The sequence below is a fragment of the Eimeria maxima genome, genomic scaffold (genome assembly GCF_000499605.1).
Source record: "Eimeria maxima Weybridge genomic scaffold, Emw_scaff419, whole genome shotgun sequence".
NCBI lineage: Eukaryota > Apicomplexa > Conoidasida > Eucoccidiorida > Eimeriidae > Eimeria > Eimeria maxima.
The window spans coordinates 16,123-28,346 of record NW_013566493.1 but is presented as its reverse complement, the minus strand read 5'-3'; the positions used below and the strand labels follow the sequence as shown (position 1 = coordinate 28,346).

Genomic DNA, 12,224 nt, shown 5'->3' with positions numbered 1-12,224 from the left:
AGCAACGGGAGCAGCACCCGCAACAGCAACAGCAGCAAGAGAACAGAAGAATGCACTAACAGTTGCAGCAGAATAGTAAACAAGTTTAAAGAATTGCAGCAGCAGGGCGAATAAGGAGAAGTTAGAAAGTACAAGATATAAATATAGTAGGGACAAAAGGAGACAGAAAGGGAGACAATAAATGTAGCAAACGTGTCTCCTTTCTGCGCTGCAGATGCTCACGAGGACATCATCCGCTGTATCGCCGCACTGCCCCCCAGCAGCAGCAGCAGCAGCAGCAATAGCACCAACAGCAGCAACAGGTTTGTGAGTGTGTCTAACGACCGGCGGATAAAGCTGTGGGGAGGAGACGGCCAGTGTTTAACAACGAAGGAAGATGCCCATGAGGCATTTATATTTAGTAGGCCTGTCTCCTATTTAGACTCCTTGTTTATTTCCTTTTCCCCTTTCCTTCTTCTTCCCGCTCCTTGCTGATGTCCTCATATCCTCTATTGTCCCTGTCTCTGCTTCAGTATGTATCTCTCTATGCCTCTTCTTTTGTCTCTTTCTGTCTGTCTCTCTGTCTGAGCATTTTGTCCCTGTCTGATGTCTCCTCCGCACCTTCGCTATCTCCTTGTCTCAGTTGCTGCTGCTGTTGTTGCTGCTGGTGCAGATTGCTGCGTTTCAGCCTGCCGCCCTGGCTATCTGTACACAGCAGGAGACGATGGTCTCTGCTGCCTGTGGCAGCTGCCCGAGTCAGCGGATGCTGCTGCGCCATCTATCTCCTCGCTGCAGCAACTGCAGCATCCCGCTACTGTCTGGCAGGTATGCTCCTGCTTCTGCTGCTGCTTCGGTTGCTGATCCTGCTGGCGTGCTGCTTCTGCTTCTGCTGCTGCTTCTGCTTCTTCTGCTGGGCTCCCGCGGCGACTGTTTCTGCGGCAGTAGTTGTCGTTCCTGCTGCTGTGGCTGCTGAAATTGCTGCTGCTGCTGCTACAGGTTTTGGAGCTGCCAACAGGCGACGTGGCGACGGCCTGTGAAGATGGAGCCCTGCGGTGAATTGTGTCTCCTTGTCTTTAACCCCTTTGTCCCTGCCTCATTTTCTCTGTTTCGTACTTTCCTTCCCCCTGTCGCTGTCTCATTGTCGTATCTCCATGTCTTTGCATTGTTCTCTGTAATATCTCTGTCCCCCTTTGTATATTTCCTTTTGCCTCCACTGAGACCTTTCTTTTGTGTTCTTTGAAGTATATTTATGGCCCTTTTGCAGCTATAATTGGTGCTGCATATTCTGTCTGCGTTCGATATTTGCTGCTGCTGTTGCTTGTGCTGCCTTTCAGTGTATGGACAGCAGATGAAGCGCGGGCGCTGCCGGCTGATGTCATTGCTGCAGCAAAAGCAGAGGCTGAGGCTGTAAGTCCACATGCTGTACAGCAGCTGCAGCAGCCATCGCAGCAGCAGCAGGAGCAATACAAGGAGCAGCAATATGTGAAGGAGCAGGAGGACCGAAATGGATCGCTTGTTCTCTGTCTAGTAGCCATTCATAATGCCAAGACAAGAGCAGAAGCACCAGCAACAGCAGGAGCAACGGAAACCCAAGCAGTAGCAGCTGCTGCCGCAATAGCAGCAATAGCAGCATTTTGCATTGTGTGCTGCAGGCAGCGGGCAAGGACACGGAAGAAAGAGGAGAGGCGTTGGATTTGCAAAAGTTGCCAACTGAAGCAGAGCTTAAGGTAGACAAACACGTAGTGTATTTTCTCTGTCTCCTTTTGTATTTGTCCCTCTGCCTCTCTCTCACTCGTGTATTTGTGTCCTCGCTTTCGTCTCATTTGTGTCTGTCTCTAGTCTGTTGCCCCTATTTGTCTCCTCCCATCCCCTAGCTCTCATTTAGAGTCCCTCCCATAGTCTTCTACTGTTGTGGCTCCGGTGCTTTGCCTTCCGCTCCTGCTGTTCCAAATATGCTGCTTTGTTTCATGTGTTGCTGCTGCCGATGCTGCTCTGTTGTGTACTGTCTCCGTTGCCACATTTCTCGTTTTCTCCCTCTCCTGCTGCTGTCGCTGCTGCTGTTCCTGCTGCAGCTTACGTATTGCTGTTGCACTGTTCTTGTATCTGCCGCTTTCTGTTTGTTTGCTGCTGTGTGGCTCTCATTGCTGCACTAGGCTCCCTGAGAACAGCAGCAGCATCAGGAGCTGCAGCAACAGCAGCGTGTGTTGGTATGTGTCTCCTTATGTGAACGCAGCGACGCGTCGGCGCTAAGGACGGAGAATTGGTGGTACATTCACCGTCTGTAGCAGTGGCTGCTGCTGCAGAGCAGCAAAAGCAGCAGCAGCAGTAGAAGCAGAAACAGCAGCAACAGCCAGCTGCTGCTGCGGTGTTTGTGTGTTTAGGTATGTAGACGAGGGGACGAGGCGGTTGTCTTTGTGTGGCAGCAGCAGCAGCAGAAGTGGGAGTTCGTGGGGATGGCGTTAAACCCTATAAAGAATACAAGAGAGAGAACCAAACAAAAAACGTACTTCCCTGGAGACCAGGTAGGCCGGCTGCTGCCGTTGCTTTTGCTGTTGCTGCTGCTACGCAGGCAGCTGCAGTTGGTGGCGCTGCTGTTGCTGGTGCGCTGCTGTATCGTGAGTTGTGGGAGTGTTGATGGTTCCTTTAAAGAGAAGGGACAGCGGGAGTTCGATGAGTAAGGATCTGCAGCGCAGACGCTGCTGCTGCTGCTGCTTCTGCTGCAGTTCTTTGCTGCAGGGGAGTACGACTTTGTGTTTGACGTGGAGATTGGAGACGAGGGCACATACAAGAAGCTTCCCTTCAAGTAAGGCGTTTGCCCATCAGCTGCAGCTAGCCATCTTGGCAGCTGGCTAGCTAGCTGCTGATGCCATGCCACTGTTGCGCTCCTGCAGGTAGTCATTTGTGTTCAGCTGAGACGCACGGCTATATGGCTAGCTAGTTAGCGGCTATATGGTTAGCCTTCCAAGGGAAATCTGCTTCAGTCCTTAGCAGTAGCATGCTTGATGCGTGGTATTTTCTGCAGCAGCTAGCCAGCCAGGTAGCTAGCTATCTAGATAGCGAAGTTGTATGTGTGCCTAGCTGCGGTTCACATGCAGCCGCGGGGAGAATCCGCTGGTGGTCAGCGAGAAGTTTGCTGCTAGGGAGGGGTTACACAAGACATACTTGCCGCAGATTGTCTCCTTCATCAATACAAACACCGGCGGAGCTGGAGGGGCTGTCTCCTCAGCCAGCGCAGGAGGGACAGCAGCAACAGCAGCTTGCAGCAGCAGCAGGAGCAACAGCACAGATAGGCTGCAGAAACACATCCCCGTCCTGCAGTGTGTTTCATTCCTTAAAGCTAATATTGGAGGCCTTCAGAAAGGCCTCCTCGAGGCTCAACAGACACTTAAAGAACAAGAAGACCAGGTCTGTTGCTCCTGCTGCTGCTGCTGAATGGGCTGCTGCCGCTTTCTCCTCTCAATGTACCTCGTGTGCCAATGGTGGAAGGGCCGTGCTCCTGTAGCTGCTGCTATTGCATCTGCTGAATATTCTGCTTCTGCTGCACCTGCTGCTTCTGCTGCTGCAGGCCCAGTTGTCTACTTTGGATGAATCATATCTTAGTGCTGCCCTCGATAAGCTGCGCAGCGACAACTTTCTGAAGGAGACCTTTAGGTGCTGTTGCTGTCGCTGCTGCTTGTGCCCCCCTTTTTGTGCCACTTTTCGAATTGCCCTCGTTTGCCTCCGCTTCCCCCTCTTTTGCCGTTACATTATCTCTGCGTGTTCACTGTCTCCTTTATTTCTTCTGTGTTACCCCGGTTAAGATTGTTGGCTGTCTCTGTCTCCTCTTGGAGTAGCCATAGCGTGTGTCTGTTGAAAAGGGAGAGGAGATGAGGGTGTCTCCGCTTCCCTGTTTTCATTCTATTATATGTTGCTTGCGTGCGCCTCCTGCTGCTGCTGCTTGAGTGCCTCATTATGTATCTCTATCTGATCCCTTGCTAGTGATTGTATGTGGGTGTGTTCCTCTTTGCTGTTTGCTGCAGGGCCAGCGAGGTGCATGTAATGATGCAGCAGCTGTCCCTCTTCCCTGCTGCTCAGCAGCTGCCTGTCTTTGACTTGTGGCGTCTCTTGTGTCTCCATCCCCAGTATTCCTTGGCGTGTAAAAACACAACGAACAACGGGTAGATGTTACCTGCACACCGTAGTCCACTCACAAAGTGTCTCCTGTCCCCTTTCTCCGTTTATCCTCAATCCTTTCTTCTTCAGCATCATCCTTGCCGCCTCAGCGGTCCCTATCCCCTATTCGCAGCAGTCAACGCAGGCACCTGCAGCAGCAGCAGGTGCTGCCGCTGCTTCTGCTGTTTCTTGTGCCCTGTTGTGTTACTGCACACTTCAGTTGGAAGGTCGTCACGTATAGCCAGGCAGCTGGCTAACCAATCAATGTTAGCATGCCACGTGCGACGACGAAAAAAGGGCCAGCCAGCTATCTAGCCAGCAGCCACGGAATTATCACGGGCCCACCTACGTGTGCATGTCTCTGCTACAGATGGGACTTCGTGCTGCTCGCCCTGCAGCGCATCAAGGAGACTTGTGCTACAGCAGCAGAGCAGCAGCAGCAGCAGCAGCAGGTGCAAGGAGCAGGTTTGCTTCTGTGCTGCCTGCGTTTCTTGGCTAATCTCCTGGTGCTCCCCACAAACAGGGCTGTGTTGCTGCAGCATGCGCAGCAGGTCCGTTGTGCTGCTGCTCTTGCACAGCTCATTTGGTGTGTGTGTGTGTGTGTGTGTGTGTGTGTGTGTGTGTGTGTGTGTGTGTGTGTGTGGTGGGGCCAGCCTGTTGCCGTATGGGGCTGCTGCAGGCAGCAGCACCAGCAGCAGCTGTGGTTTGTTGTACGTAACTTGTTCTTTCTGTTGAGGTGTGGGTACGTGCGCGCAGCTCCTCAGCACGTTAAAGACAGTTGCCTCTGCTATGTCTCTCTTCCACTCTCGCCCCTGCCGCCAGGCCTTCAGCTGTCTCCTTTTGAATTTGGCTGTCTCCTCTCATGCACTCGGTCCCAACTCGCTGTCGCAGCAGCACAAAATGCAGGTATGCTGTTGCTGCTACTGCTGCTATGGATACTGCAGTTGCTATGGATGCTGCTGCCGAAAGTACGGCTGCAGTTGCCGCTCCTTTGGCTGCTGCTGCTTCTGCCGAGCTGCCGGTGAGTGAGTGTGTACGTAAATTCTGCTGCTGGTGCTATGGGTGCAGTTGTTGGAGCTGATGCTGGAGTTAATGGCTTCGGAGACAGATCCGCAGCTCTTCTACCACACTGTAGTGGGGGTGGGGACCCTCCTCTCTGACAGCGTGACGTTGCAGCAGCTGCAACAGCAGCTGCAGCAGCTGCAGCAGCTGCTGCCACCACTCAATGAGCGTGTCCAACCCGATCTTCCCCTTGGCGAAGCAACACAAGAGCTTCTCAACATGATATCTTGACGGAGAGACAGCACACATGCAGTCTCAACGCATACGCGCCCAACGCATGCAGCCTCAGCAGCGCCTGTAGCCCGGGCGCGTGCCCAATTGATTGTTCTCGCAGACTCCCCCATATCGCTTGTGGAAATGGCATTTCTTGTTGGCTGGCATATGCTGGGCCGCGGCTACGTAGCTAGCTAGCTGGCCGGCCGGATAGCTAGCTGTGGGCGACTAGCTGACCAGAGCGGCAACTAGATAACCAGACCCTCCCATTCAATCAGCAGGACCTCCTGTCATGGCTAGGAGGAGCTGATGCACCTCAGTTTCAATGCAAGCAAAAAGGGAAGGTTTGCTTGTAGGCAGCGTTTGGAACAGCTAGGAAGACTTGTTGCAGCATCTACAGCAAGACCCGCAGCGGCAGCTGCCACTGCTGATGCGCGGCGCTCGACAGATGGTTGTTGTGCCTACCGGATAGCTGTGTCAGTTGCTAGTGCGGTTTCGCTATCCAGGCAGCACCCAACTGCAGCCGCAGGGCATCCTGAGATAGGCGGTGACCCTTAGCATGCCACTAGGCCCTAAACCGTTATGATGGCTAGGAGGCTGAGTGCCGTTCCTTCAAAACAGTAGCCTTAAGGAACCCCCCGACTATTTCTCTGAATATATGTCACCCACCCCACTGTTAACCCTAAAAGCGAAACCCCAAACCGTCAGGAGTGACCAGCTGCAACTCTTCGCATGCAGCAGCCTCTCTGGTTGTCGTTTCGTCAGGAGTGTGATCGTGTCTCCTAAGGCAACAAATGTAGATCTACACGGATACATAAAAATATGGTTATCGCAGCATGTATGCATGCTGGTGTCGTACGTCACCCCATGGAGACTATTTTTTTTTTGAAGTGGTAGAGTTTGTGGTGCTGACAAAGAACTCCCTCTCGTCTGCCACTGTTCGTATAGAGACTTTCCTGGTCCGCAGGGGACTCCGCAGGCGTGATTGAACGTACTCCTGCATGCATGTATGGGGGGCCAGCAGAGGCCCCTTTTCGGTCCATTTGTTGCAGCCGAATCTGGAGAGACTCCGTGCGTGGTGTGTGCTGTGCTGGGCATTTAAGACTACGAATCCTCTGGTGCTTCTGAGTCATTGCCTCCATTTTAAAGCATTCAGGTTTTTCCATCAACGCAACGACTTGCGCCTCGGCCGCTTCTCCCCAGGTCCCGGAATGCACGTGGCCCGTGCCGTCCCGCAGCCCACACCACCAGCTGAACCTGTAGCGCAGACATCCCTAGTCCTAGAGGCTGACTAGCTGGGTAAGCAGCTAGCTAAGCAGCTACCTGGCTGCCTAACTGGCGAGCCACAAACGGGACGTACTGGAAGCGGGGGCGTCGCTGCTTGCCAGCTGTTGTCTCCTCTCCTGTCTGTATCTCCTCAGTAGAGCCTGCGGGCGCATGCAGCCCCACAAAGCAGCAGACGGTTCCCCTAGTTTGTCCTGGGCTGCTGGATTACATCCCAAACGACAGCAGGCGTGTGACATAAGATATGTTAATGCTCTGCGCTCCAGCGCACCCCCGAGCCCCATATACCCAGATGCTGGCGCTCCTCAAAGTATGCCTGCCTGCTTGCATTAATTCATGCATGCATTGTTAAGACTGTCTCTGTAGGGCGATGTGCATGCGTATGGTGGCGGCGTCAGGCTGTGCAGGCATGGACGGGTGCAGCTATGCTGGTTTGCTGCACCTTCAGGACCAGCATGGCTTCTATCTTGGCGCTGCTGTTGATCGAAAAGGAGGCATCATCGTGGAATATACAGCGGAGTGCTTCTAAAATTTCAAGCCTTGCTAGCCAGTGAACAAACCCAGGAAGGGCCCCAGGGTGTCTTGGATCCCCTTGGTTTGCTGCTGCTGCTGCTGCAGAAGCATATGTTGCTTCATCGTCGCCGTTCAAATTCAAAACCGACTGCTCCTCGCCCTCGCTGCATGCGCCCGTGTTTGTGTTGTTGCTGCTGCTACTGTTGCTCTCCTGTGGGTTTTGCCCAGGCCCCATGGACGCTTGTCTGCTGCTGCTGATACTGTTGCTGCTATTAAAAGAGGCAACACGCCTTCCGTTCAGCCGCTCAAAAGATAAAGGGATATCTGAAGCACCTTGGCGGTCGCTAGACACAGACAAACAGAAACAGAAGCAGAAACCGAAACACATACGGAGATGAAAGCAGTGACAGATATTGACACAGATACACTGAAAAGGAGGCAAGGGCAAAACCAGGTGGAGCGGGGGACAGAGAGGCAGGGGAAGAAGCGTGAAGGAGACTAGAAACAGAAGAGGAGCAAGGGCAAAGGCAAATACAGAAAAGGGGCCAGAGAGGCAAGGGGATGAAGTCGACAGGAGACAGGCAGACACACACGGAAATAGATACACGTAAAATGGGGGCTCCAGATACGGAATGAAAAACGGAGACAGAAATACAGGTGAAATTAGTCACACATTAACGCAAAGACAGCTGCAAGTAGTGACGGCGAGAGAAAAGACGCGAGGGCGCGACAGGCACCTTCACACCAAGAACCAGAAGCGACACGGAGACAAAACGAGACAGCTGCATAATAATGCGGCTTCACGGTTGGGGATACAGCGTTTAGGGGTTGGGGGCTCCTTAAAACAGAGAGATAAACCCTACCCCGGGTCAGACGGCATCTCGGCCACGCGTTTGCGAAGCTCTATCATGAGGCGGCTGCAAGCAAAGGAGACGGCAGCAGCAGCAGCAGCAACAGCCACACAGCCAGGAACGGGAGCCCAATCTGATATGCAGAGTGTTGTCGCCGCTGCACGGTAAGGAAGGCGTGCGAAACGTGTAAGGTCTAGGGATTAGGGTTAGGGTTTAGCGTTTAGAAGGGAGCACCGAAGAGCTGCTACGGCATCTGGAGTTTCATTTTTGCGGCTCCTATCCGTTGGCCTCTGGTTGGTTGCAGGTGGAGACAATCCCCGGCCTGAGCCACCCAAAGATAGCAGCAGCAGCAGCGTCGCATATGACAACAGTAATACCAGCAACGTGACACCCGACAGCAGCTGCAGCAGCAAGAACGTCCATATCTGTTCCACGCCACTGTAGGCAAATGGAGAAATGGAACAGCAGCAAATCACATTCAGTAGCAGCTGACGACCCACACCTAGCTACGCAGCATGAGCCGCAGTGCAAAGAGAACAAATCCAGAAAGAGCAACGCAAACAGCAACAGCAGAAGCAGAGGCAGCCACGAGGGTTGACACTGACTTCTGTAGGCAGGTTGACGGTTGGCTGCCCGGCGTGCACTCGGCGTATGGTGCTGTCTCAAAGTGCGCGTTTCCTCTGGGCTCAGCAGCTGGACTTCCTGCAGCGCGCACTAAACCCTAAACTCTATGGATTAAAGCCGGAGCCATTAGCTGTGGCCCGTAGCCTTCAACTCTAAACTCTTAATTTTGTGCCATTGTCTCGTAGCCCTAAGACGTGAATCGAACGGCAGTGGGGGTTTTGCAAGTGCACCAGAGTACGAGCAGCCAAAGCAGCAACAGCAGCTGCAGCAGCACCAGTAACCACAACAACAATGACAGCACCACGGGTCACTCATCAACACGTCTGCAGCAGCAACCCCAGCACAGGAGCACTAGTTGCTGCAGCAGAAGACCTGCTCGTGTCAATGGCAGCGGCCCAGGCATCGGCAGTGGGCAGGGAGTAGGGGCGACGACTCAAGTGCTCGTAGGCCTATGCGTTATTGTCTAGGGTTTAGGGTTTATGGTTTACGTGTTGAACACAACGGTGCTTCCACTTGATTTGTTTCAGTGCAAACCCGAGTTCGCCGTCTGCTGCCTCGAGTGCTTTTCTCGCTGCCATCTTCTGCCTCCTTTCCTTCAAAGGGTCCACCCAATAGCTGCCGCTGTCACGCTGCTGCTGCTGCTGTTGCTGTTGCTGTTGCTGCTGCGACGGTTTCAAAGTGTCGCCCATCACCGAAAAGCCATCGAAGTCATCAAGGGTGATGCGCGAGCCAAACATGAGGAAACTGTAGTCCTCGCTCAGTCGTTTCGTTCCTAAAAGTTCCTGCTGCTGCTGCTCATGCTCCTTTTGTTGCTGCTGTTGTTGTTGTTGTTGCTGCTGCTGCGGAGACACGGGAGACCCAGAAGCCCCTGCATCTTCCGAGGGCACATCCATGGTTGTTTTAGCTGTAGTAAAAGCAGCAGCAACAACAGCAAGAGCAGTAGAAGCAGGAGCAGCTCCTGGTAAGTCGGGACAGGCTGTAGCTCATACATTTTGGGGCCAATTATGGGGCTGTGCTACTGCTGAAAATGTACCGCATTTCGAGAGAGAAAAAAAGGGGGCAGGGGTGGAAACCCTGGAAAGAAATGCTTGCAAGCACTCTCACCTACTGGTGCTGCTTCAAGTGCTTGCTGCTGCTGCTGCTGCTGTTGCTGCTGCTCTTTTCTTCCTGCATCCTTGCTCTTCAGCGTCGACCTATGCTGCAGCTGCTGCTGTTTTTGCCTATTTACATCCTGTAATTGCTGCTTCTGTTCACCTAGTCTCTGCCTCTGCTGTTGCTTTCCCTGCTTCTGCTGCAGCTGCTCACTCTGCCGTTGCTCAATTTGCTGCCTCTCGACGTGCTGTGGTTTTTGTTGCTTATCATTCTGATGCTGCTTGTACGGTTGCTGCTGGAGTTCCTGCTGCTTCTTTGGCTTTTTTCCCCCTTGCAGTCTTTCTTCTTTTCCTTCTTTTTGGCACTGATCCTTGGCTGCCTGATGCTGTTCACCCTGCTGCTGTTCTTCTGCCCGCTGCTGGCACTCTGGTTGCAAAACGTTATCTGGTTGCTGCTGGTTTTCCTGCTCCTGGCTTTTGTTTTCTGTTTGCTGCTGTTGCCGAAGCTCCTGTCGCTCATCTTGCTGCAGCAGTTCATCCGCCTGCTGCTCTTCTCGTTTCTGTCCCTGTTCCTGTTCCTGTCCCTGGTCCTCTCCCTGTTCTTGCTCCTGTTCCTGCTTCTGCCCCTGCTCCTGTTCCTGTTGCTGTTCCTGTTGCTGTTCCTGTTGCTGCAGTTTTTCCCTCTGCAGTTTCTTCTCAGACAGATGCTGTGATTCCTCTTCCTGCCCGGTCTGCTGCCCGTCTTGCTGCAGATCCTCGATTTGATGTTGCTCCGGCTTCTCAGTCGTACCCTCTTGCTTTCCTTCGGCCTGCAGCAGACCTTGCTGCTGCTCGTGCTGCTCCTGTGCCTCCTGTATTTCTAGCTGCTCTTCCATCTTCTGTTGCATCTGTCGCTGTTCGTCGCACTGCCGCGGCGTTTCCTGTTGACGCTGCTGCAGTTGCTCCTCTTCTCCATGTCCCTGCAGCTGCTCTTGCAGCTCGCCTTTCATCTCTTGCTGCAACTCCTGATCCCCCTTCATTTCATGTTGTTCTTGGGGCTCTTCTCCTGCGTGCTGCTGGAGCGGCTGTTCCAGCTTCTGGTCCTGCTGCTGCAAATCTTCTCCCTGCTGCTCTTTCTTCTGAGTTTCCTGCTCACCTGGATTCTGCTGGCTGCCCTCCTTTTGCTGCTCCTGCTCATTTTGCTCCGTTTGCTGCAACTCTCTGCCCAATGCTTCTTCAGCCGCCATTTTCCGTCACTGTGGTTGCCGTTGCTGATGTTGTTGCTGCTTGTATCGCTCCTGTTTCTTGTATGGCTGTCATACGTGAGAAGATTATCTTTGTGTGTGTAGGCTGTTCTTAAGGGGAGAAGAAGCGCAGGGATTTCTTGGGTGGGATCGTGTGGAGGTGACCTTGTGGATGTATTGAATCATACGCCTTAAACTTTAAGCGCTGAACACTGAATGCCAAACCCTAAACAGTAAACCCTGACGTCTAAGCAGTAAGATCAAACGAATAAACCTTCTTTAGCATGCGTCGCATTACTATGGAAAATTTGCTCACAGTTGCCTCCTCGCGAGTCCTGGTACAAGGTGACCACAGCTGCAGTGCTGCAGCAGCAGCAGCAGCTGCAGCAGTAACACTCTAGTGGACAAAATCCTCTTCCACACAAACTTTTCCAGCACAACCCGCCCCCTGGGTCTTGTTGAAGCCTCAAGATGTCCCAGCCTCAGTGTAGCAGCGGCTGCCGCCCCTGCTGCTGCTGTTGCTGCTGATCGCGCGGCCGCAGCTGCTGCAGCCCCGCACCTGAAACAATTACTCGTGCCCAAGCAAAAAGGAAAATTAAGGGGTACTGGCTTGTGGCCATCTATTTCGTGGGCTGCGTTGCAACAACTCCAGAGGGAACAACTTCACCGGCCAGCACCAGCAGCTCCCTTAAACCCTGCTGTTCACGCTGCAGTTGCTGCAGGTTTTCGACTGATCGATACACTCCTGTAAGGCCCTTCCTAAAGCCAACAGAAGAATTTGACGCTCTTTTAGATGGCACTGCTCCTGCTGCCGTTGTTGGAGGGTTTCTAAAAAAGCTGCTGTCTTGTGGTCGATCCCTTGGAATTTTATCCTCTCCCATAGTTAACATGGTAACAAGCTAGCTAACTGGCAAAATATGTACACATTAGCGAAGTAAGAACTTCTGTGGAGGGGTATCAGTGAATAGGGTCCCCTTCAGGAAGAATACCTACAATGCGCCCTGTTGTGAACACCAGTGCGAGCGACAGAAGGAGAAACACTGCTAGCCACAGCAGCAACGCATCCAGAAGGAGCTTTCGAGAAACACCCAAAAGCTGTTCTTCCGCAGCAGACTGGAGGGGTATGTCCGTCCAACTACAGCCTACGCATTGGCAGAGGGAGTGCATCAGGCAATTGCCGGTCCCCTCTCACCCGGCCGGAGTCTCGGAATCAATGTAGTGTCTCTCTACCC

General features: G+C 53.1%; 2 protein-coding genes across 2 annotated transcripts; one reads left to right on the top strand and one right to left on the bottom strand.

Moving 5' to 3' along the window:
• Positions 1–214: 214 nt before the first annotated feature.
• EMWEY_00032350 (phospholipase A2 activating protein, putative) lies at positions 215–5,424 on the top strand (the record flags this gene model as incomplete). The annotated part of the gene is made up of 14 exons (XM_013481785.1): positions 215–400; positions 668–804; positions 976–1,031; positions 1,314–1,706; positions 2,133–2,180; positions 2,369–2,501; positions 2,703–2,782; positions 3,075–3,384; positions 3,545–3,630; positions 3,999–4,136; positions 4,502–4,596; positions 4,785–4,841; positions 5,076–5,152; positions 5,200–5,424. Coding segments are annotated over 14 exons (2,021 nt in total), but the record flags the coding sequence as incomplete, so codon positions are not given.
• A 1,147-nt stretch (positions 5,425–6,571) lies between these two features.
• EMWEY_00032340 (hypothetical protein, conserved) lies at positions 6,572–10,995 on the bottom strand (the record flags this gene model as incomplete). The annotated part of the gene is made up of 8 exons (XM_013481784.1): positions 6,572–6,663; positions 6,767–6,833; positions 7,133–7,547; positions 8,067–8,120; positions 8,289–8,376; positions 8,660–8,756; positions 9,167–9,582; positions 9,783–10,995. The coding sequence occupies 8 exons, from the start codon at positions 10,993–10,995 to the stop codon at positions 6,572–6,574; spliced, it is 2,442 nt and encodes an 813-aa protein (XP_013337238.1).
• Between the last annotated feature and the right edge of the window lie 1,229 nt (positions 10,996–12,224).